This window comes from Aulonocara sp. 'chitande type north' Nkhata Bay, linkage group LG4 (assembly GCF_057382095.1).
Source record: "Aulonocara sp. 'chitande type north' Nkhata Bay isolate Kocher_YH1m ecotype deep benthic linkage group LG4, A_spYH_male_GT1.1, whole genome shotgun sequence".
Taxonomy (NCBI): Eukaryota; Metazoa; Chordata; class Actinopteri; order Cichliformes; family Cichlidae; genus Aulonocara; species Aulonocara sp. 'chitande type north' Nkhata Bay.
In genome coordinates this window covers 34061214-34086683 of record NC_141347.1, presented here as the reverse complement: position 1 = coordinate 34086683, position 25470 = coordinate 34061214, and the positions used below count along the sequence as shown (strand labels likewise).

The following is a 25470-nucleotide window of genomic DNA, read 5'->3' as shown; positions in this document are numbered from 1 at the left end:
ATAATGTCCTCGTAAGGGGATGTCAGGCGCTTGTAGAGCAAAATTTGGTATTTTGGTCGAGACAACCCAAAATGTGTCGTCCACACATATGGACACCAGGTCCTAGGAGGTTAAACGGGAAGAAACCTCCAGTAAAACCAGGCATTGGACAGTCTTGTTTCCAAAGGAGCTGTTGAGGTGGTGTTGTCTCCTATGACAATTATAGAGCTCTCTATCCAACAGTGATATCTAGTTGGCACCACTCCATCTACTGAACTAGCTTGGGCTCCTTTCCTACCAAAGATGGGAAGTTCCAGACTCCTCGGACCAGTCTACACATCGGAAGTAGGTTCTATCAAGCCTTTTTTTTTTTGCCTTTGGCTGCCTGTCTGGTTATAAAGCAAAGTGGGTCCCCTATTGGTTGGTGGATCCATGGGCTAAGGCTTGACCCAGAAGTTCCCCTTCCAGGTTTTGCTCCAAAAACGTACCTGGGGCCCCTTTTCCAGCTGCTCAATCATTTCAGTAACGTCTCAAAAAGCTTAGTCTATCCTCTCGCTGGGATCAGTTTGCCTCAGGTAAGATCTGCTGATTACTCTTTATAAATGTATTTAATAATTACAAGTCTTTTAATTCAGAGTTTTATTTTAGCAAATTTTCACCACAGTAACGTTACTCCATGCAATACTTTACAAAAGAAAAAAGGGGTATAAGAAGCATTTTGTGTCTCCTGTCACATTTTCAGCGTTTACAGTTTGTTTTTTTTATTAAACCAATACTAAAAAAAGAAGACAACTTATAGTATCACCAAATATCAAATCTGCTCTTTTACCTGAACAGCTTTGGTGACATCTTATCCCCCCCCGCCCCGCCCCCCCAAAACAGTCCAAACATATCGCAGAATAACCAACTGTTCAATGAAAGGGTAGTTTTCCATTTTCGCACCATGCAACTAGAAAAACTGTTTAGAATTTTTTTTAGTAGTTATTTGATAATATTAGCAGATAATCTTTGACAGACCATAAAAAGTGTGCATTTAGATTACTTCAAAATAATGGGGGTAGGCTAAAGTTGACTACTGTACAGCTTGTTGGGAATCATGAGAAAACATGGGGGAAAAAAAACAAAAAACCAAAACAAAACCTTAAATATTCTATGAGCGGTCACAACATCATGGCCACTTTAAGGTAATTTTGTAGAAACACATTAAAAGCTTCTAAAATTAAAACCAAAAGAATTGGACGAACAGAAAAACAGCTACGGCATAATGTCCAAGCCGTCTTTGTACTGTTTAAACAAGGCGGTACTTTAATGTAATACCACTTTGAACCACAAAGTGATGCAGTAAGCCAGTGTAGCATCCTGCTAACACGAGCTATTTCAATGTTATTTAAGCTAGTCTTAGCTCATTTGTGTTGGGGGGGGGGGGACTCGAGACAAGAAAATTTTTGATTTGAAGGAGTCTTTCAACAAAATACAAAATAATAATAATTTAAAAAAAACAGAAATAGAATGCAAAAACATTCACCACACTGCCACCTTGTGGTGAACGTTTTCATTGGCCTGGAAAATCCACCTGCTTCTACAATTCTTCTTTTTGTTGTAGCTGAAAATTAATTTTTTTATTTCTCATAGGGGAAAAAAAAAAGAAAAAAAGAAAAAGAACAAAACAATCTTCAGCTCTGTGGTCCCACTTGATAAAATAAATACTAAATAAATTTATGTGACATAAATAAATAAATTAACTTCAAATAAAAAACGCTTTACATGAACAAATCTACCAAATGTGAACATAACTAGCACGTTAAACACAAAGTCACGGTCTCGTTACACACAAACCATGTTCGTCGTCTTCTTCAGTTTCTCTTTTCTTTCTTTATTTTTTTAACCTATTGCTTGTGGATTATGTTTGCTTTTCTTTGTTTTCCTGTCCTCAGCTTTTCTTGGTTTTTTTTTTTTTTTTTTATCCTGTAACTGAAACCACACACAGGAAGCTACAGCTGTGTGAGTGTCGCGGGTCATTTCCTCAGAGTTCATCTTCATCAGAAATGAGCAAATCCACGACAAAGCTACAACATACGTCAGACTGTCGTTCGTTTCCCGATGCCAAACATCGCTCGCCGCACCTCTTTCTCCCGCTCGGAGAAATCTTTTTCGTCAGCACACACGCGTGAGCAGGTAGCACGAAGGCAGCGCTGCGCCGTCTCTACACGCAGATCTCAATGGGCGTGGTCACCAGGATGCGCCCTCTTTCGTTGTTCTCTCTGTTGACTCGCTCGTAGCTGCCGGTGGAGGACGGCGAGCTGTTGGTGGACATGGAGGAGTACTGGGTGTCCATCATGATCCCTCCCTTTGCCGCCACGCAGGCAGGCGACAGGCTCTGTTGCTTCAGTCTGTCCACGAGTACGTCCTCTTCTGATGACGATGAGCTGATGTCCAGAGGAGGCGCGCTACTCGCCAAAGCCCCGCTGCTGCCATTACAGTTCCCGTTCTCGGTATCCAGCATCCAGCACTGGTTGAAGTAACTGAAGACTTCTTTGACAGAGCAGCGGCGATCCTGCTCGATGGAAAGGAGCCTACGAAACATTCGCAAGGCTTCATCGGTGAAGCGGCGCCACTGCGACGGCACGGCGGCGGTCCGACGGCGTTGCCAGCGGACAAACTCCTCGTAGAAGGCATCATTGGGCATGGCCTTCTCCCAGGGGAAGTTTCCTGTCAGCATGCAGAAGAGCAGCACCCCGAATGCCCACACGTCTGTGCTGTAATCCACGCAGAACCCCTCATGTCGGGAAGTGTCGCACAGCTCCGGTGCCGTGTACGGGATGGTTCCGCTCACGCGCTTCACTGGTGATCCGGCGCGTCGTGTCATGCCGAAGTCTGACAGCTTAACCTTTCTGCACTCTCGGTCAAAAATGAGGACGTTCTCGGGTTTGATGTCACGATGCACCAGCTTCTTGCAGTGCAGGTAGTCAAGAGCAATGGCTACCTGGTGCACGCAGCGCTTCGCCACTGCCTCAGGAAGTCCCACCTGAACAGAGAACAAGAGGAGTAGGAGAAGGTCGTGTACATGAAACTGAAGTTTAGGTCCATATAAATGGGACAAAGTTCAGAGGATCTGAATCTTGCTTTAACAAACCTCATACTTACCACTTTCTTACCGGCGCCATGCATCCTGAGAAGCTGCCCACATTGTGTTTTGGGAACTGAACATTACATAACTCATAGAAAAACATGAAACCAGTTGTAGATGACACAATAAAGGTGGTGCTTGCGTTTCCTTTTCCCCTCAAGATAACATCTGCACTTCCTGCGATCTACTATATTAACAGTAGGTCACGTTAGATTAAATCCCCATTAACTGTGGTAAAAGCTCTTTAACACAGTTTTAGATATAATCTCCCTTTATACAAACACATCTATGTAAATGCTCATCATAGTGACCTTTTACACTGGGCTCATGTTTGGCCAGTGTAAACAGGAAGCAGAGTGCTGGCTGCTGACGACAAGAACACTCATTTCGAGGCAAAACGTGACGTCACGGCATCTACATCTTTTACACCATTTCCCGGGACACAATAGACCAGCATAAAGTACAGACGGGCCAGTTTTTACCATCAGTTTTCAATACAAAACAGATATTCTGGACATAAATTCATACTGATGGATTCACTGGATTCTGTTTGCAGGGTGCAAGGTTCGTTAACTACAGACGGGAATTTACAGAATGTCTTTTTAAGGTCGTCTCATTTAGGTCTTGGCACTATAAAAACCTCTTTAGCAAACACATAAAATATTTCTCTCTGACGGCCTTTTATTTTAATAATGCTTTACATTTTAGTCCGTGAATTTTCGTGTTTTGGCACAAAAAGAGGACCCCGAGCGCTGTCGGGACTGAATGCCAATGTGTAATTTGCAGCATGTATGCAGCTGGGGCTTTTCAGTTTCAAGGAGGATTAAGGGATAATCATCTGGATTATTTGAATAAACCTACATCAAATATAGAAACCATCCATCCACTCAGATTTCTTATCCAGGTCTGGATCGTGTCGGCAGCAGTCGGCCACCCCTGCTGTGCTTCTCACTCTTCCAGGGGAATATTGAGGTGTTCTCAATACAACTTGGGTCTGCCCGGCATCTCCTCCCAGTCGGACATGTCTGAAACGCCTGACCTGGCTCCTTAGGATTTGGAGCAGCTTATTTGTTAAACTACAGGAATGGCTAAGCTCTCACCTGTGGAGGGATGATGTCAAACAGATCTCCCGCCTGCGCGTACTCCTGAGCAAAGATGTAGTAGTCGTCGGTTTCGAAGGCGATCCCGTACATGTTGATGATGAACGGGCAGGGCGACAGGTAGAGGGAGATGCTGTACTCTCTCAGGAAGCTCTTCAGCTTGGTGGTCTTTTTCTTCAGAAACTTTAGCGCCATTTTCGTGCCTGAAAACGAGGACAGGACTGGTTACATAACCTCCAGTCTCACTCCTCCTTTCTTGTTCTTTTGCACCCCATTAAAGTGTTTAGGGATTTATTTCACAGCTGTCTAATTGCTTCCAAGAAACTTAATTAAAACAATTTGATGAATAATTAAAATCTCGACAGAGTCAAATCCTGATGATTTATGCTTTAAGTATTTAAAATCCTCTGCTGCAGTAGTTATATTTGCACTGTGTGAGCAGGATGACGCTGCTTTCATGTTTAAAGTTTTGCAGAAAGCGTCGTTTACAGATGGAAATGTAATGTAAAACTTGCACGACAGCACGTTGTCTTCAGCCGCCTCACCTCCGCTCAGTGGCCGAGAACAAGAGAAGCACCGAGGGGACATGAATTCCCAGGACTAATCTGATAATCTGAACGCTGAGGGGAAAACCCCCCAGACAATAACCTGGACGGCTGCCATGTCTGCTTATAATTTCCCCTCCAACAGGCAGCGTGTCAGCAGAGACTTCTCCAATACCACCGGATCAGCTCTCCTAAAGTGCTTTGTGCTTCTTACAGCATCCAGCCACTTTAGAAAGGTCGAGGGGGATTTTCTGTTAGTCGGTGACACGGTTTAAAAAGAAATAAATTAAAAGGTATTCTTGGTAGCAACACTTTGTGCCACCACAGACTGTACAGAAAAGATCAACAGAATCTAACCACAGTTCGTGAGATTGTCATGATCCATGAAACAGCTATTTGAGAAAATGTTCATTCTCTCAAAGCTCTTTCCATCATATCTAAAATAATTTAAAGAGTCATATTTACAAAGATGTCCACTGGAGGTCTTTCACAAGCACCGTCCATCCTTTTACTCTGCCAACCTATCCTGATGCATTTGAAGGAAGTAAATGAATTGATAAGAACTCAAACAGCAGTTAAATATGATAAAGTGCTAGCTTAAACATAAAAATGTGTTCTTGTTTGCAGTGTATTATTTCATTACTTTGATAAGAGAAAATGTTACTAGACTTTAAAAAAAAATACCCTTTTTATTTCACTTTAAATGGGTTTGCAGATGTTTAATTGCAGTGAACACCAAACCCAATAACCAGCAGGTTGTCTAGTAACATTACTACAGGACTGAAGTATAATAAATGCAGCTTCCTGGCTGTGCAGCGCCAACATGTCTGATTTGCACCGATTCCAACAACAGCAGGTCGTCTGCAGGAATTTCATCATGTTTAGTTGCTTTGTAAAAGATCCTGATGGCTAAGCTGCAAAAATAAACAACATCTGTTCAGGGAGACTCGGCTGATTCCTGTTGAGCTACGACTGAGAGTTTTAGAGCAGAAACTAAATATAACCTATATTTAGGGCGAAATAAATCTACCCCACTGAACAATCGAGTCCCTGAACAAAACATCAAAGATGTTGGGGTTGTTTTCCTCTGAAACCGTGACTTACTTACAGTTTTACATAACAACAAACTCATCATCAGGTAAATATACTGCTCATGTAAATATAAACCTATTGTTTTGGCAACTGGCGATTTAAAAAACAGATGTTCTATAACCTAATCTAAGTTTCTAGTTTGTCACTATCACACTGAAATATACCTTCTCATTTTGAATCTCTGCTTACATACTTTACTATTCAATCTATGTAAGTGAGTCAGTCCAATATAGCTAGCACATTTTTGAAAATAAATATTATAATAATACATAGAAAATAATGTTAATAGAATTTGCCATATTATTCAAATCTCAAACCACTGATAGAAAAACATTTTTTAAGACTTTATTAGACTATTATGTCTAATGTTATTTAACTGTGATTAAAATTATAAGTAAATAATTCATAACTGGCATCAGTTACACATTTCCAGATACATCCAGTTCAAAATAATCCTTATTTATTTTATACTTGTGCAGCCATCACTTCATCCTTTCACTGAAACCAACCACTTCTACTCTGATTGGCCGTGTTACCGTATTTTTATCTCATTTGACTTTAACTGCTCAAAGTTTGATCTAAAAAAATAAAATAAAATAAAGAACAAAAAAAGAATAAATGAATAAAATTTTTAACGATCCACTTCGGTAAACTGTCAGAACTTTGCTATTGTGATAAGATTAAATTAACAAGCTTTGACATATCACAGATTCATTTACACCATCAGTACTTATACATACGAAATAAAAACAATGATTGACATACTCAAATTTCAAATTCATCAAAAAGGATGACAAAGAGAAACAGACATTTGAATTGAATTAATAAGATATTGTGAAAACAACCTTTTAAGGTTTTAATTGAGTTTTAACTTCGAAATACAAAATGCATTTCAGACTGCATGTGACTGCTTAAAATGTCGCTAAAGGGATAAAAAAAAAACTCGCAAATTCTACACATGTCGCAGAAACATCTGGGGATGAAACACTTGAGTTTGTTCATTTAAAAAAAAAGAAAGTAAAAAGGTTAAATGTTATACCTTCAGTCCATCCATTTCCACAGGTAGCCTGATTTTCTGCTCCACACTGAAGGTCAGATAATTTAAGCTACACTTATTAACGGCTCTGGGAAGAAGCTGGCGGTTCACTACCAAATTATGAAACCAAAAGGTATATAACATTTTTTATAAATCCATTAACGGCACACCTCAAATGGCTTGAAAAGGTCACCATTTGTCACTCCAAGAGTCTGCTGCTACTTGAAATAGGCAGTGAAGCAGAGGCTTTGTGACTCCATTAAAAAAAAAAAAAAAAAAAGACTATTAAGAGGCTGAGAACAGATGGGCAACAATTTGGATTTTAATGTGAAAAGGTTAAACAGATTTTCAGTCAGTTAAGTGGTGAATTGAGGCAGTTTGGATCTCGACCTGGGCTAAAAATCCCTGCAAGAAAGCGACCTCCAGTACCTCCAATTTGGCTTTTTTGAAAGTAAACACTTCAGTCGTGAGCAGAAGTACTTTACCTTCACAAACACGCCGTCATCTGACTCGAGAGCTGCTTTCATATTAGACTGTGTTATTACTCTGAGTCACAAAACAGGGCCACAAATGAGGACAACATCTCATTTCCTGCAAGTGCAACCCTGCAGATCTGCTTATTTTGTGGGCAAATGAATTTCTCAGAAAATCTCTCCCCAGAAGAAGCGATGGATCTGAATATCAAAAAGAAAACTGTCTTCATGGGCTTTACCTTCTGGTTCATTTTTCCTCTTATGCAAGATGAGGATGAAACAGATGTGAAAAAAAAAAGGAGGAAATTTACTTACATGGAAAAAAGATCATAGCCATCTTTCTGGCTAAAAACAACCATCATGGCATTTATTAGCTACAGCTAGCTAGCCAATGAAACTAATGATAATTTATTTAATTGACGCTACATCATGAAGTTAATGCTAATGCAGATCCCAAACTAAAAAGCCATTTGAATTAGGAAATTCAAATATATTCCATTTACTGTTTTGTTATTTTTATTTATTGAAAAGCTTTTGGTATTTTTGTTCAATAAAATTTAGACAAAAATACCAAGAAGTTAATAAATGCAAGTACAACTGACTATTAACCCCAAGAGCAAGAAAACAAACAAAAACCTTTACATTATTAATTTGTCTTAAAAATTATTGTAAATGGATTTGTTTTAAAATGACACTGAGTTACTTGATCACTACAGGCAGCTGCCCAGAGTACCAACATGGGTACACCATTTAAAAGCTTTTCCTTGTGCTCTATGCAATTTGTATTTTGGAAAACAAAATAAATAAAAATTCAGATACTTTGCCATTTAGAGTCTGTTGACAGGAACCCCCCCCCCCAACAACCTGTTCTTCCATGTTTCACTGTTACTACCAATATGGTCGTGTTTTATGGTAAGAATGCAAAAATTTACTTAATATATAAAAAAAAAAAAAAAAAAAAACAGGAACATTTATTAGTCGAAATTATATTTAAAGTGATTTCTTTAAAATTTATAGCCACCAGGATTTTATGTTTGTCTTGTTTGAAATGTGGTAAACTTGCATCAACCAGTTGTTTATTTTGGTTTGTTCTGTAGATATTAATACAATTTTTTGTTCTTTACAGTAGCAGCCACAGTTAATACCTCTGATTTTGTGGATGACCAGGTCCACCTTTCCATAGGTGCCCTTTCCCAGCTCACGGATGATCTCATAGTACTTGTTGATGTCCAGTTTTTCCAGATTCTGTGCAGCAATCAGCTGGAGCTCCTCCAGGATGTCGATGGAGGCACGGGAGCCATGAGGCAAGGAGTTCATATTGGTTAAAGGGACGGGGCAAGGGGGGCCGAGGGCTGGTCTGGAGATGGATTTTCCTGGAGAGCAGGAAGGAAGACGAGGTTTACTGTGAGGGAACTTATCCACCCATGGCTGCATTCCTAAACTATACACCACTGCTTTGCAAAGCATATCTTGTACTGCATGTGTGTACTGTACTGGTATCAAAGGGAAAGTGAAAACGCTTTGAGTCCAGGCCAGTGAACCGTTATGTAATCTTTACACTGTGTTCTTACTTTGAGAAAATATAGTTTCTAAGATCACAGCTCCTCATAGCAATAAAGAGAGCATAATCGAAGAACAAAAGGTGGGAATTTTTCTATCAAAGCCCATTTAATATATGCAGATGCAGACAGAGGTTCGTTATTCACACAGCTCAGTTACCTTCAAAGTCTAAACAGAAACTAAAATTGGCACAAATAATGCATCAGACACAAATTCACGTTGTATTACATTCAGTATACAAAAGACACAAAATGATGCAAGTTTGGTAAATGAAGGTAAATTAGCATCCTTGCAAGATTAAAATGTTTATATAGATGATATAAGATGATATAGATGTCTCTCCTTCCTGTTAAAAGGTAGTTCTTAGTTGCCAAGTGTTTGTTTAAAAAAAATGATCTAATTATCTGGTTCTCTAATAATATTTTAGGACATTTGCTTTAGATTATAAAGGGTTTTAACTCTTACATAACTAGCTTTGTATAGATAATACTGATAATGGAAAAAGCACCACGTGTCATTACTACAGCCACAAGGTTAAAACAGAAAATCTCCCTGCACCGAAGTTCTGTTTCTACTTTATTCTATTTGTGTTAAATAAAACTAGAACTTCAGTCGCCGAGCAGCAAACTTTTTTGTTAACCTTGTGCAAAGACATCCAAGTTGAATAGCTTTGGGTGAGATAGGCGATATAACCCCGGCACAACGTCCTGATGCTGACTGATGAAAGAAAATGAAGAAAATTAATTGAACGAGTCCATCCCTGAGAGCAGAGAAGTGTTACTATTTGTAGGGCTGATCCTCTGCAGCTGATTAACGAGCTTTCCACATTAACGAACGTCTAATTCCGAACTGACGTGTTTCTTCTCTGTCACGCCTGCTGCCATTCACTCAGCAAATCTGTCTCGCCTTCCGGCTCCTTCTGCTGCCGAGGGGAGCCAAGCAACACTTCAGATCTCTGGATGAATGCGGAGACTTCACAGCCCTGATGGCCCAGCAGAATTGCACCATGTCTCATTAACAGGGATGAGAAAGTGTTGAAGGAGACGGGATGCTAGCCACATCCTGTGTTTCGGGTCCATCTGTCCCCACTTGGCTCCCATCTACAGTGTGAGTGTGCACGATGGGGAAATGTGTACGAGAAACTCAAGTAACGCGTGTGAAAACAATGAACCCAAACAACAACAGAGTATGGTCCGCTTGGAAAAAACACAGTGAGAGTAAAACTGTGATTTGAGTAAATAAAAGCCTATTAATGCAGATTTACTTTACTGAAACAAATGCAGCACGTGAACCGGGACGTCTATTTTTTTTTAATGTCACTGATCTCAGCTTCAGTGTTTGCAGTGTACTCAAGCTGGATTAAACAACAGCCTTTATTAACCCAACACTTCCTGCTGCTTCACAGGGTGGTTTTTATTGTGGAAAAAAACAAACAAACAAAAAACAAAAAAAACAAACAAAAAAAAAAAAAAACACAACAACAACAACCCACAGGAAAAAATGTTTTTCTGAGAATTTAATGTCATATTTTTTTTTCTGTTCATTTTTGAAAGACGCCGACTTGTCTGCAACTGCTCACCAAGTGGTAGTGAAACTGTAAAAACAGACCATTTACCTTCAAAGTAAAAGTCATCCTGTGAGCATGACTCAAAAGGCGCAACTTACTTTGAAAGTTGAGCCTTTGAAGGTCTCCGTTTCCGGTTTGCACTGACCGCTCAGCGTAAACGTTGAGTGTTTGTAGGTGAGTCGGGTTCTTCCACGTTCCACCGAGTTGTTTGTTACATGAATAGAACTTTTCATGTAACGTGTCTCGTTTCTTCAGCTTTCAATTGTCCAATCATATAAACGACACCGAACAAGAGTTGAGAACAGAACACGATTTTTGGCAAGTTTTTCCATGGGCTCAACCCACATACTCAACTCTGCTGCTCAACCCATGACTGTGGGTTGAGCAGCAGCTGTGGGTACATATGCGGCACCGTTCAAGGGGAAATAAACAGGCTTTCCAACTGTATGAAATTTATTATCAAACAGTATTGTTACAGCAACATTTTACTTTTGGTGTGAATTTAGTCTCATAGCCTACTTACATCTTACACAACTATGTTTTATGTCTTTGCCTCCAAATCTCAGTAATGCATCAATCTGTTACACACAGAAAAACTCAAACTGACATCAGTGATGAATATCTTGAATTTTTAAGCTAACAGTATAAGTCTGGCTGTGCTTTGAACAAAATGTAGTATTTAACTGTGCTTGTTGTTTCTTCAGAACCTCTGTTACTGCTAAATAAAGCAGGACTGACATGTTCAAAACTGAAACCCTGACATGCTGAAAACACTGCGTTAAAAAACAGTGAAAGGAAGCCGTGAGCTCGGCTGTGTTGGAGTGACAGCGGAGGATGGAAATGGCCCTCGAAATAAACAGTATGTGCTGAGCATTAAAGTACGACAAGCTGATAAAAATGAGGACTCAGCTGAACCCAAAGGAGCCAACTGGCTGTCTATCACCGGTCCTCTCAGCATCCCTCTGACAAGGTCAATAAAGCACAGAAAGGATGAGACAGCCAGAGAGTGTTTAGAGCTGCAAACAGACACACTCGGGCATCTCAATTTTACATGCTAGATATGTAGGTAGATTTTTAATTAAAATTCGAGCCCTTTTCAAAATAATGGCCGTTTTCTTGCACAGTTTTTCTGCTCAGCCAGCAGTACAGTTCACAGGGTCAGAGCGAGGGCCCAGTAAATGAACACGAGACCAGATGCACAAAGAGAACGAAGCATCTCACCTCTGCTTTCAGGATGATCAAATAATGCCAGGAGGAGCACTTTGCGCCTCCCTTCTTTGTTCGTGTGTCAAACACATTTTCACAGCACAAAGAGACACTGCAGAGACCTTTTGTTAAAGGACAGTAAATGTTTTTTCCACACACCTGTTCTGTTTCAGACTTTCATTTGGAGCATTAAAGGAGCCCAGAAAACCATTGTTATTACTGACACTGCTGCTATTATGTGAAACCAAATCATTATTTTAAATAACAAGTACTCCATGTACAAGCTTGCATCAGACAAAAGAACCAAAACAACAAAAACCCACCACAGTAATCTCCTAATTTTTGGGAAAACTGCTCTTATCTATGCTTTATACTGTTAGTTTTTGTCCTTTTCTGGACTTTGTCTTGACTTTAGATTACTGGACTCTATTATCCATAATCCTCCATTATACTGTTAGCTAGTACTGCTCATGGGAGCAATACTAGCAATAAACATTAAAGTCACCTCCTTTGTATTTTCACTAAAAATTAGCCCACTAAAATTTAAGAAGAAAAAAAAATCATGTTAATTAAATCATGTACTTGATTTCTGGGCTCAATGATTCATTAATTCAGGTCTGCTGATTTCCTAGAAACTTTGTGAGAATTTAGAAAACTAAAACCTGGCAACAACAAGTCGAATGATGTCACCAAATGACCAAATATGAATGCTGGTCTTCTACAAAAGACGCATTTTGTTGTCAGATCAAGCAGAGAACTCACCATCCTTTTACTTTCTATCGTTACGTTTACCTAACCATAGCAACTTTGACATATATGCATTAATTATGTTTCACCCTCGGTGTCTTCCTGCTATCCGGGCGTGAACACTTCCTCACGTGCTCTCACACTGAAGTCCTATCAAACAGCCCGGAGATGAAAGGAGTCACAACTAGGGTTGCAAAATTCCCGGAATTTTCAAAGATGGAATCTTTCCATGGGAATTAACGGGAATTAACGGGAATTTATGGGAATAAACGGGAATTAACGGGAATTTATGGGAATAAAGTGGGAATTTTCAAAATTGAAGGTTGGCTCTTCTTAGGGAACTTAAATATAGTTGAGGAAAGTATATTTTAGCATAATATTGACAAAAACAAACAAATGCAATTCAAATACACTTGAATATCCATGCCATTCCTTAATCACATGTACAGAGCACAAGCTTGCTGCATGGCTATTGAGACCACCTACTGGCACTGTGCATGCCTCCATCACATGTACACATGGACCACACTTTTGAGCCTGAAGGACAAAGAGTATTAAAGGCACACATTTGAGCCTGTGGACTTAACAAGTGAGGTAAGTTTTGATGATATTATGGGAAAATATATTCATTAAATGTTTAAATTGTGAATATCACATAAAATGTATTAATCTGGTAGATAGCAATCTGATAAGATGCTAAATAAAATGCTAGCATCTGATAAGATGCTAAATAAAATGCTAGCATCTGTTAGATGCTAAATAAAATGCTAGCATCTGTTAGATGCTAAATAAAATGCTAGCATCTGTTAGATGCTAAATAAGCCATAGTTAGTATAACATAAAGAAGATGCTAGCTTCCTCATTTGGTTGTTTTGTTTTGAAGATCATTCCAGTTGTTTAGCTAGCCTTACTATTTATATCTGTTTATTATCATATTGCAATTGTATTATTACGATCTCTTGCATTGCATTAGCATTTTTACAAGCTCTTGTTTTATTTTACAGAAAAATGCCACGTGCGCTATCTGATGTGTGGAGACATTTTACACCAGCTAATGTACAAGGGAAATCTGTATATATGTGTAAGTATTGTGATAAGACGTACGTGAAGAATGCCACAAAAATGCAGCAGCACATTGCAAAGTGCAAAAAAATTCCTCAAGGCCCAACACATGCAGCAGCCAGGAATTCCACTCAAGGGGAAAATGAATCTGTTTCAGCTGTATCAGAGTCAGATACCCACTCATCAGCTCCTGGTCCCTCTGGCATCAGAGGATTCTTTGATTTTATGGATGACACTAGCCAGAAAAACACAGATGAGTGTTTCGCTCGTGCAATCTATGCAACTGGCTCACCCCTGATGCTGACATCCAATGTGTACTGGAAGAGATTTTTGAATGTTCTCCGACCAGCATACATTCCCCCAACCAGACATGCATTGTCTACTCATCTACTGGATGAAGAGTTCAGTCGAGTTCAAGCAAAGGTGAAACAGACCATTGACCAAGCTGACTGTATTTCAGTCATCTCTGATGGATGGTCCAATATCAGGGGACAAGGAATTATTAACTACATAATCACCACTCCTCAGCCTGTGTTCTACAAGAGTGTAGACACAAAGGAAAACAGACACACAGGCCAATACATTGCAGATGAGCTAAAAGTGATCATCAATGACCTTGGACCAGATAAGGTTTTTGCACTGGTCACTGACAATGCAGCCAACATGAAGGTTGCCTGGGCACATGTGGAGGAGACCTACCCTCATATAACTACTATTGGCTGTGCAGCCCATACACTAAACCTTCTCCTAAAAGACATAATGGCACTAAAAACAATGGACACTCTGAATAAGAGAGTGAAGCAAGTTCTGAAATATGTTAAAGGCAAACAAGTAACTTCCGCTACATTTCTGTCAAAGCAAAAGGAAAAGAACAAGAGTACTACACTGAAGCTTCCCAGCATAACGCGATGGGGTGGTGTTGTTATCATGTTTGACAGCCTTCTGGAGGGAAAGGAGTCTCTGCAAGAGATGGCCATATCCCAGTCTGTAGGCATCGACAGTGACATCAAGAAGGTCATCTTGGATGATGTGTTCTGGGAAAGAGTATCTAGCAGTCAGAAAATCCTCAAACCTATTGCAGCAGCAATAGCGAAGATAGAGGGGGATGGTGCCATCTTGTCAGATGTCCAGTGCCTTTTTGCAGAACTCAAAGAAGAAATCCAGACAATTCTGCCCACTTCCCTACTACTGAAAGCAGAGGAAACGGCTGTGGTCAAGTCATTGGAACAGCAGAGGGAGTTCTGCATGAAGCCAGTGCATGCAGCAGCATACATGCTGGACCCCAAATATGACAAGGGCATACTTTCCGGGGAAGAGATCAACGGTGCCTATGCGGTCATTACAGCCATGTCTGACCACCTGGGTCTCGATAAAGGCAAAGTTCTAGGCAGTTTGGCAAAGTATCGAACAAAGCAAGGCCTTTGGAAAGGGGATGGAATATGGCAGTCATGCCAGCACATATCTGCAGCCACCTGGTGGAAGGGACTATGTGAATCTGAGGCCCTTGCACCTGTAGCCTCCATCCTCCTCCAAATCCCACCATCATCAGCCGCCTCCGAGCGCAACTGGTCACTGTTTGGGAACACCCACACAAAGGTTTGCAACAGGCTCACAAATGTGAGAGTGGAAAAGCTGGTCGGCATTCAGGCAAACCTACGGCTCTTTGAGCCTGACACAGAGCCATCCTCAACAAAGCTGGAAAGTGACACTGAAGAGGAAGACTCAGAGTTGGATGCTGAGGAAGTGGACATGTTGTTGGATGATGATGAGGTCCAGGAAGAGTCTATTGACTGAGCAAAAATGAGAAAAGAGGATTGCTTGAAGGAAGATTTGAATGTTTAATGGGACGTTTTGGAGGATAAGTGGCATTTTTCATTTAACCTTTTGAATGGGACTTTGTGGAGATTTTTGGACAGGGGGCATTTTTGAATGAGCGGGGTTAGGGGATGGTAATATTGAACTCAACATTTCTGTTTTTATTCATCCATGAAACAAGTTATTGAAACGTGTTCTATTCTACTGTACTTACAAATAAATCTGTTTAAATATCTGTTGAAAACATTTTGCATGGAGGTTTTCTTATGATTTCTGTTTATATTTATGCTTGGAAATAATATATTCCCAGTTAGTTCTCCTAAATTCCCATTAATTTCCATAATTCCCATTATTTCCATGGACAGTTTCCAATATGGAATATTTCCAAAATTCCCAAGCTTAACTTACCATGGAAATTTACCGGAAACTTTTCGGAAATTTACCGGAAATTTTCCGCCCCTTTGCAACCCTAGTCACAACCACCGCTAATTAGGTGTAACGTTTTTTAGCTGCAGCTCCCGGCTCCCCCAAGGGCATCAAGGAGCCATGTCTGCCTCTGATGAGCGGCGCGAGACCGCCTTCCCATCATTCTTTCAGTCGGTAAACAAAGCCCGGCTGGAATTCAACCAGTTTGCTTTACGTCTGTTATGCCCTGATAAGGTTACCTGTCTTTTGCGCCGCTTGGCAGGTGGGTGCAGTCCAACGGTGAGAGCGCCTGTTGATGGAAAGCTGGAGTGGCACAGAGTCAGAAAGCTGTGAGTTTTAATGAGCTTTGATTTTCCTGCAGCAACAGCAGCAGCAAGGTGGCACAGCTGCCATGGCTACAGCCTGACGATGCTTTGTGTTTCTAGCGGTTCCCTGCAGAACTCGAGCTTCTCTTGGACTGCCAAAATGTCACACTCTTGTTTCTAATAATGTCTCGTTCACAGTAAAACAAACCGACTACATTTATTGAAGGGTCTGGTTTCAATGCTGGGAATGCTGGAGCTTGTAGAGAGTGCCAGAGTTTTAACTGGGACACATGGTTGATGTTTGAGTCCATAGGTACATTTAGTTTGCATAGGGACAGATTTAAAGCTGAAATTTCTTCTTCGTTTTAGGATTTGTTCCTGAACTCAAAGATCCACAAAACCTGAGCCAAAGACAAAGTCAGAAGCTTCCTTCTGTGTTTTCTAAGGTGTAATCTAAAGAGTAATCCGAGGAGACCACTGATCACTTACAGGAAGAATAGTATTGCCGCTGTGACGATGAGTAAACCTGACAAACTCGACAGAAGTGCTGAGTAATGGTCTCCCGGTGCCGCAGGAAAAACAGCCTCTGCCACCTCGTGTGTGTTCAGGCCAGCATCGACTTGCAAAACATCGGCACCCAATTAATCATTTGTAATGTGAAATCAATGCGTCACCAGGCTGAAAAAATATTTATGAACAAAGGCTGCCATCTTACTCTATGCCTTCCTCCCGACAAAAATCTTTCATACCTCAGAGAGTTTCCAAAAACAAGAGGGGAAAAAAATGACCTATTCAGGGATGATTTGGACATAAAAGACAAAAGAAGAACTGATGTCTGCTTCGTGAACGTCTGGTGAAACAGCAGCATCATGACTTTCTCCAGATTTCTCCAGATTTCTCCAGCTATTGATGGGCTGGAATGAAATTTGGTGCACATATCCAGGATGTCTGTAGGATGAATCCTAACGCCTTTGCTGAGCTGCTGACTGTTCACATAAGGTTAACATTTGTGCTCAAACACACTAAACGAACAGGCCAAACACTTGAAAAGACCCCTGAGCTTTAGATGACCTCCTTCACAGTCTGAAGAATCTTTTATGTCTTATACATTTAAAGATTTCAAGGTATTTACTAACAATTATAACATAAACCACCACAGTGGTTTTCTTTTTGTACCCAGTACACTCAAAAGAGCAAGAACATTTTTTTGAAAGCGCACCGCTACACATATCTACAGTTATTAACCTTTAGGACCTCTTAGGTTTTTGGTTTTTGCTTTACTTTGAGCTCCACTAGTACAATTTATATGTTTATCTGAGCAGAGATTCGTTTTTATAAGTCTGCAACGTTCAATGTAATTCAGTTTTCTTTATCTAGCACCAAATAACAACAACAGTTGCCTCAAGGTGCTAAATATTGTAAGGTAAAGACCAGAGGCGTAATTTCCAGGGGGGTTATGACCCCCCCCCCCCCCCCCCCCCCAATTATCCGACTCAACCAAAATAACCCCCCCAATAAAATTATGAATTATCTTGCATATATAGGCTGTTGATTTTCTTTACTCATTTCAGGTATTACCAGCAAAATAGTTGCATGTTTAATCATTTGGGAATTTAGCTAGATTTGTTTATTTATTTAGACAGACATCTTGACCCCCCCCCCCCAATGTTCAACACAAAGTTACGCCGATGGTAAAGACCCTAGAATAACACAGAGAAACCCCAACAATCAGACTAAGCCCTATGAGACAAGGACTTTGGCGAAAGTGGCAAGGACAAACTCCCTTTTAACAGGAAGAAACGTCTGACAGAACCAGGAACAGGGAGGGGCGGCCATCTGCCACGGTCGGTTGGAGGTGAGGTGTCATTGAGTGCCAAAAACTGTCAGGACTATCGATGTCCACCTTGTGCTCCCCCTGTGGTGCTGAAATTTATGTCACTCCAACACAAGTGGATAAATACCTGTTGGTTACTCCTCCAACTCTGAAGTTGAGAACATAAAACAAGAACTTTTGGTGATAATTTCTCAGTTTTGTAAGACTTTCTCCAAATGTTATCGTTCACTATTACTCAGGGCCTTTGAACTGCACTACTATAGTAAATGTAATAAATGAATAAATAAAGATTTGTCTTATTCTTCTAAACTTCGTTGTACAAACTATTCCGTTTTTGGAAGTTTGAATAATTCTAATCTATTGAAGAAAAAGCCTGCAGTTCTATTAAGACTCACATCAGCCCCATGTGCACGTTATATCAATAAATGTTAGCATGCTAACATGCTAAATAAAGCAGTTACAAGTACAGAACATAAACCCACTTAGCGCAGTGGGTATGTTACAGGTTTGATGTTAGCCTTCATCTCTAAAATACTCTTTGCCTAAGTGGAGCATTAAAGTGTATGGGATTTATGCTAGAGGGGGATTTTAATATTTCCTGCTACAGTCAGTGACTTTAATCCTATCTGGAGAGCATGTGAAGGATTCTGACTGCTGTCAAAGTAACAATTCATAAAATAATCCCAATCTAAATCCCACCATGAGTTTTTAAAAAGTGGATTAGAACATGGAAGAAGAAAAAGATCTGATGGAAGCACCAATGAGCAGGTCTATTTAGCCAATAATATGGTGACAGGAAGAAATTAAATCTGTTGTTAAATTAAAGAAGAGCAATACCATCATGTAGCTTATTAATATGTCGCAGCAGATGGTTTGTTACTCACAACCATCTGGTGGAATTAATCTTGGAATCTTATTGGGGGAAAAAAAGGTAGACATTTAAAAAAAAAATATTAAGAAACAAGAAAAAAAAATACTTTGGAAAAATACTTGATCTGATTGTTTGTTAGCCTATGACAAACAAATAACCACAACTAAGTGATAAAGTAAAGTCTCGCTGAATTTTTTAAAAAGCTTTCAGTTAACTTTTCGTTCAGTAACGAGATATCCTCCACTTCCGATATAACTGATGCTACAGAGGCCTATAATAAAGTTGGATGACTGGTTGGTTAATTAGTGATTGGCGAAGCCCATCCCTGGTGGATTCTTTGGTGATGACTTGGTAACAGTCTCAACAGCACACCAGAGGCTGCCTCCATCTGACGCCAGGCGTTCTCTTTTCAAAGATTTCTAAATAGGTTTAGAGGTGTATTTTCTTTATTTTGGTTGTTTCTGATGAATATCCATATCTCTCACATTGTTTTGCCAGTTCTCTATGAGAATTTAGCAATGGCTGACTTCTAATCGCTAACTAGTGTGACTACACTGAAAGTGCCCAGTTCTAAAGTCCTTGACATATCTTTCAGGCAGCGTGAACACCCAAGTTTGTCAATGTGATAACTCGGGACCCAGATCATGCAGGATTTCAACATTCATACCGTAGATGCAGCTACTAAAAGGTCAATTTCTTTTTAAACATCACCACAGATTTTCACATTTATACGATAGGTGCATCTACTAGGAGGTTGAGGAATAGCATGTGTCAGTATTTTTATAGTTTTATTCTTTGTTTGGAGAGAGATCAAGCACAAAAACAAAAATACCAAATTATCTGCTTTTTAAGGTGTCAAAGCTCTTATTATGTGTTCTGAGTAAAGCTTTACAAGCCTTTTTAATGGAGGACCTTGTTCCACTTTAAAGACAAAAAAATAGAAGACAATCTGAAGACAAACTCAAGTTCTCAAAACGAAATGTTTGGTATTTACCAGCACAAGCAGAGAGCATGAACCCTGACAGAATGACTGATAATAACCTCGGTCTTGCAATGTTCAGAATCCAGGACCAGACGAAACACGTGGGATTTGAGATGCGACAGTCTGGCAGCTTAACTGTCTGAGCTAATGTACTTAAAATAGGCATAAAAAGCTTTCCATAAAGAGAATAATGGCTTCACTTAAGGAGAAGGTGATTAATAATGTGCCATTTTGAAAAACAACAACAACAGTTTAGTTTTTCTGCCACTGCCTATAGCTATTTCACAGTGACCAAAGTATGTTTGGGGTGACCAAAAAATTTATTTTTAAAAATACATTTTAGGCCATCTCCTTGAGCCTTTTCTCAACAGACAGAATAACTAAAGTCTTTACAGTGATCAATAACGCAAGCAATCATTAGCAGCAGCCTTGGGCTTTTCTTGTGTTTACCGTATATTTTATTAATGCTACAAAAAAGCTTCAGTTTGAGCTCTAATGGGCTGAAATGTCTTCTGGTTGCTGTTGGTCATCAGTCATTGTCTGTCAAGCTGAGTCCACTGAACTCTGTGAACCGACAGGTCCAATCAATCAACTAAAAGAAAACAGCCAATCAGTGTAAGAAAATGGTGACTTTTTGCCATTACTGATGACCCTTCCTCTCAGTTCACAACCTGTAAGCTTTTTATTGCCATAAATTGACTATTTTAGGAACAAATGCCATACATTTGATGGTTCACGCTAAGCATGTCGACTTGCTTCTGTCAGGTATGATTGTAAACGGAGTAATCTGGGAGTTTGGGCTTTTGGTAACAAAAGATAAACATGAATTATTGCTGTGAGACACTGTGAATGTCACAGCTTTTAAAAATCTCAATTCTTCTTTTTAGAGCAGAAGAATGACAGTTTCATTATCACCTATTCCACCCAGAGAAGATCTCACCAGGGCAGATGATGAACAACACTTCATAAAAACATTTTTAACGCGACAATAACTGATTATTTAAATAAGGAAGTGATTGTCAGGTTATCTGCAGCTCAAACAAAAATACCCATCACAACGTGTCAAGATTTCCTCTAACACAAATCTAGGAACAAATTTCATTTGTAAAAAGACATTTTTGCCATCTGACTCTATATTGAAGATATAAAGAATAACATGATACATAAATTTTTTTGAATACATAAGCACAGCAAACGAGCCCTGTGGGCATGGCAAAAACCGTGTGTACAGTGGGTTCTTGCTACTATATAGATACCGTTCACGGTAATATCGATACAATGTTAGGCAATGATAAGAAAATCAAATATCGCGATAGAATATGGGTAAAACGCGCATGCGCAGTGCCTTTGTTTTCATGCGCACATGGCAGAAAGAGCATGGCGGCGACGGAGAATGAGAAGGGCGAAAGTGGATCGTTGAATGAAACGGATGATCCAGAATTTGTTTGTAAAAATGTTGCAACTTCAGTCGAACTGGTTTGGCTTTCGTCCGTCAGATACACACCAAAGCACATTTTTTGGTAGAGCATGCTAGCGGGCCGCCGTTATTACCGAACCGATTTAATTTGGTACGCGGCGCTTAAAAATCTGTCAAAAAAATGTTTCAGTACGACTTTGCTAAGCTACGAAGCCGCACAGCTTGATGGATTGTCGGAGCATTACAGCTACTGTAGCCTCGCGGAGTGATACGTACTGTGCTTCAACATAATGTTACCGTATTGTGTGTGTATAAGCTCTTTTAAGTTTAAAGTTGTGGAGTCTCACATGCATTATATCGTCAGTTATATAGTTATCGCAAATTTTCAAATATATATCGTGATAAATGTTTTTGGCCATATTGCCCTGCCCTAATACAGATTATAATTACTGAAAAGATGACCAACCACTTACATAACTAATAAATGACACTGCTTCTAAAAATGTCAACTTATCACCTGGTTTCAGTTTCTCTAATCTGAGGATTTACTACATTTCTTTTGTTGTATATAAAATCCTGAAATAATCATTTCAGCTTTTAGATTTTTGGCTTTTGGTTATGACAAAAGGAATAATATAAAGACCCACACCTGACAGCTATGAGCTAAAACCACACACTATTTATAAAAGACAGATGTAACCACTGTGGTTATCACTAATTGGGTTCTGGACTCTGCATTTTGCTCGTTGACATTAGAACATGGATGATTTTGGACATTTACGTGGGGTCTGTGGGGATTGACTCACTTTTAGAGAAGCCTCAAGTGGTTGCTAGTGAAACTGCAGATTTTCTTGCCTCTTGGCTAAAACTCCAAACAGCACTGATCATCTCATAACAATTGCACATGTCCAGGTCTGCTACATTTTACACAACGAGTAAAGAGTCATTTGGAAGACGAGTACCTACTGACTGAAAGATGTACAAACCACATCCTCGGCACCTTCAGACATCAGTAAAGACCAGATGTCTACTTCAGTGATGCCACAAAAAGTATGGGTGAGATCAGTTTGAAATCATACAGAAATATTACTAAAGCTAAAGAGTTTTCATCCTCCCTCGGACTTATCCCTTTATCAGCCCTGGAAAGTGCTGACTCTTCCCCTCTCTGTGCTGGTTGTTGTTGGCCTTTCAGCTCCATCCTCAGTCATTCAGCTCACCGCCACTGATCTAATGTTAACGTGTGAACTGTTGTTCTTTAAATCTGCTCACTGAGAAGCAACAAAACCGGAGAGATTACTTCTGCCCCGTGAGCAGCTCGTCCCTCTGGAAATGTTTGCAGAAGTCAGACTGCATCACGCCAGCCGTCACGGCGCTGGAGTTCAGCGTCCTCTTGTGCGGCGGCCTCCGGCGAGGCTCGGCCGTCCGCTCCCACGGCGCTCACGGAGCTGTGCAGCACATCAAAGCAGCCGGCTTTAACCGGCTCGACCTACATCGCCTGCGAACACTGAGGCTTTGTCCCTGCGCGCTCAGCAGCGCATCACTGGGCGCTCTCCTTTACTGCCAAAGCATTTCGGCTGCTGCGATCCCCACGCAACAGAAGGCAGCGGTACACTCTTTGTCTGATTTAATCTCACATTCTCTAACCGTCTTCCTCCTGCCTGCCGAGGAGATGTGCATGGTTTTATTTTCACGTCTCCTCTGCAGGGCTGAACTAACAAATATTTCTGTGAAATAAAATATTATGGGCTGTGTGGTGCAGGCCATCCAGGAAGTTTATGCTGCAGTTTCTGTGAAAAGAAAATCTAGTGTTTTATTCACCATCTGTGTCTGAATGCTAGCGCTCAGGTTTATGTTTGTAGTTTGCTATGAAAGCTCACCAGGTTTAGCTGATGTATGCACTCTGCACTCTTATCTCAATATTCTGGCTCCAAATAAGTGTGAAGTCCAAAAATCTATGGCAGTGACTACATCCATGTTTTAAAGTCCTTGTTGTAACAACACAAACACTCAAAGCTCATTCACGTGGGGCTACTTTGTCAATGAAACCTTAAATAGTTTTATCAATACCCATAAGAGGTTTAATAACGCCCTGAATAAGGGTGTTGGTTGTGTTTGTGTTTGTCTGTACAAACATACAAACAAAACCAGAAAGAAGAAATCCTGTCATCTGAGAAGCTAAAAGCGACATGAAAGAAGCAGCTTGTAGCCCATGAGTGGATGAAGGTGTGGAACTGGCACTCAAGAACTCCTGCGCTCTGGACTTCAGGTTCCACAGGGGGCTTTCATCGTGCTTCGGACAGAAGAAGCTGAGACAAAAGAGACAATTTTAGGGATTCGATTGTCGCAAAATTCCTTTCTGCGACAGCACCACGAATCACCGCCACTTCCATTTCAATCATCTCCAAGTGCCAGCCAGCCGCTTCAGTGTTTCGTTTGCAAAAGGTGAGGGAGCGTGTCCTGTAAACCTTTAAGCGACCAATCAGCTTGAGTTAGCAGCACGCTAGCGTTTTACAGGTAAAATCAGCGTCACCAAAAGTGTCCCTTTGTTTATATTTGGACATATGATTGAGGCTATGCTTGTGAAAGTAGGCGTAAATTATTTTTTAAGCAGTTTGGCGTCTCGTGTTGAGCTGCAGCCAATTATATATCCACTACTAGTAACAAGACGTGGCTATTAATCCCACAAAGTTTCAGATTCCTCTAAACTCGATGGATTTATGGGAGCCAGAGCGAGGCGATGAAGGAGCCCTCAGCAGGGAGGATGCAGACAAAAAATAAACTTTGCACGAAAATACCGATAAGCATCAGCATCAAAGTCAACACACTGGTGAACCTTTGTCATCTGAGATGCTGAATTCTTAGGGTTTAGCAAGCCTGTCCAATTTTTGCATGAAAAAAAAAATCTAAAATGTCAGAACCAGAACCACGTCTGATGATTAATCACCTTCCATTAACACCATAAATCCCCATGTCTGTATCCCTGATGCAGATCTGGAGTCAGTAACACTGTTTACAGACACTCAGACATAAAAACTGCAGCACAAAGAGATCAACTATGGATGTGATCTGCAGACACAAAGCGTGCATGCATTATATCCATGACAGCGTGCAGCACATGAGCATGTCTGTGGCGAGAAATCTGCTCTGTAAATGTAGAGGGAGGAAAGTCAATACCAGAGATTGTAGCTCTGAGACAATAGCTTCACAGCAGCTCTATTGTTCTGCTCAGGTTGGGTGAACTTTGTTTTAGATTTACAGCTGTATATTTAGAATACATTGTTTTCAGAGTGCAAAGCCCAATATAGTGCCCGTGCATAGACACACAACAGCCGTGGAGTGTTGTGCTTTTGCCTCAGAGCAGTGAGGCATCACTTTCAAGCTGAATCTGAGCTTTAAATGCTTGAAAAGACACACCGAGCAGCGTTTCGTAAGCTGTTAACTGGTTTTACTGGGAGAAAAACGAAATCTTCTCCTACCGTTGACAAAGTGCTGGAAGCTGTCAGTCCATTCAGACAACGTTCGGATCCTTCAGCGACTCAGGAGACCGGCTGGGAGTGAAGGCTCTGCGGGGACCGGCTGCTGTCTGTCACCGTGCATCCGCCGTGGTCTGTCTCCCGAGCCCCTCTCTATTGTCTCCGCACTCGGCCGGCGGCCCCGCCCACCGCCTCTGACCTCCAATCAGAGCACAGAGCGTCAGTGACGCCTTCCCGGATTGCAGGAATTTACACGTTAGACCGAATTAAAATTCAGATGTAAAACTGTCAACAGTAGTGGTTTACAATACTGCAAATTTTTGTATAAATCGCCGATACCATTATCAATACGTTTAACCTATAAAGGCACTTTTTACAGACCACTAAATCAGTGAGATTTGTATTTTCCATAATAATTAGTTAATAGAATAAAACAACATTTCAGCTTTTCATCTATTTTGAAACTGTTTTTTTGGAGACCTGGAATGTGCCTGTCTCTAAAACACTTGGGTCAACTTCTGTTAATGAAATGTGCTATAGGCTATAAATAAAATACATATGGTGGGTAGCACAAAAAAGTTCAGACATTTTATAGTGCATGTTTAAGCTATATTTTTTTAAATGTAATTTTAAAATATTTTTAAAACTAAAAAAATATATTTATTGCAATTTTGTGTGCTACATACTGAACTTTTAGCATAAAAACAAACTATCCATCCTATTGTCAGTCATCCAGGTCATTGTAGTTTGAGGAGAAAGGCATCTGGACCTCTTTAAGTTTCTTGAAGACATTTCACCTCTTGTCCAAGAAGCTTCTTCAGTTCTGGGAGAAATTGGTGGAGAGTCCCAGATT

General features: G+C 40.3%; 2 protein-coding genes across 4 annotated transcripts; one reads left to right on the top strand and one right to left on the bottom strand.

Annotated features, from left to right (window-relative positions):
* Positions 1–853: 853 nt before the first annotated feature.
* Positions 854–24754, bottom strand: unm_sa1261 (un-named sa1261). 3 transcript variants are annotated; one of them, XM_086290101.1, is made up of 4 exons: positions 24621–24754; positions 8498–8725; positions 4207–4409; positions 854–3004 (listed from the first exon to the last, which is right to left on the bottom strand). In XM_086290101.1, the coding sequence occupies exons 2-4, from the start codon at positions 8667–8669 to the stop codon at positions 2183–2185; spliced, it is 1197 nt and encodes a 398-aa protein (XP_086146227.1). In that variant the 5' UTR covers positions 8670–8725; positions 24621–24754; the 3' UTR covers positions 854–2182. The 3 variants fall into 3 exon arrangements, with proteins under 3 accessions (XP_086146227.1, XP_086146226.1, XP_086146228.1); XM_086290100.1 differs by lacking the exon at positions 24621–24754 and adding an exon at positions 22111–22203; XM_086290102.1 differs by lacking the exon at positions 24621–24754 and adding an exon at positions 9553–10308.
* On the top strand, positions 12689–15288 carry LOC147333136 (uncharacterized). Its single transcript, XM_086290441.1, has 2 exons — positions 12689–13026; positions 13437–15288. Exon 2 carries the CDS (start codon positions 13441–13443, stop codon positions 15286–15288), a length of 1848 nt encoding a protein of 615 aa, XP_086146567.1. The 5' UTR covers positions 12689–13026; positions 13437–13440.
* Positions 24755–25470: the final 716 nt, after the last annotated feature.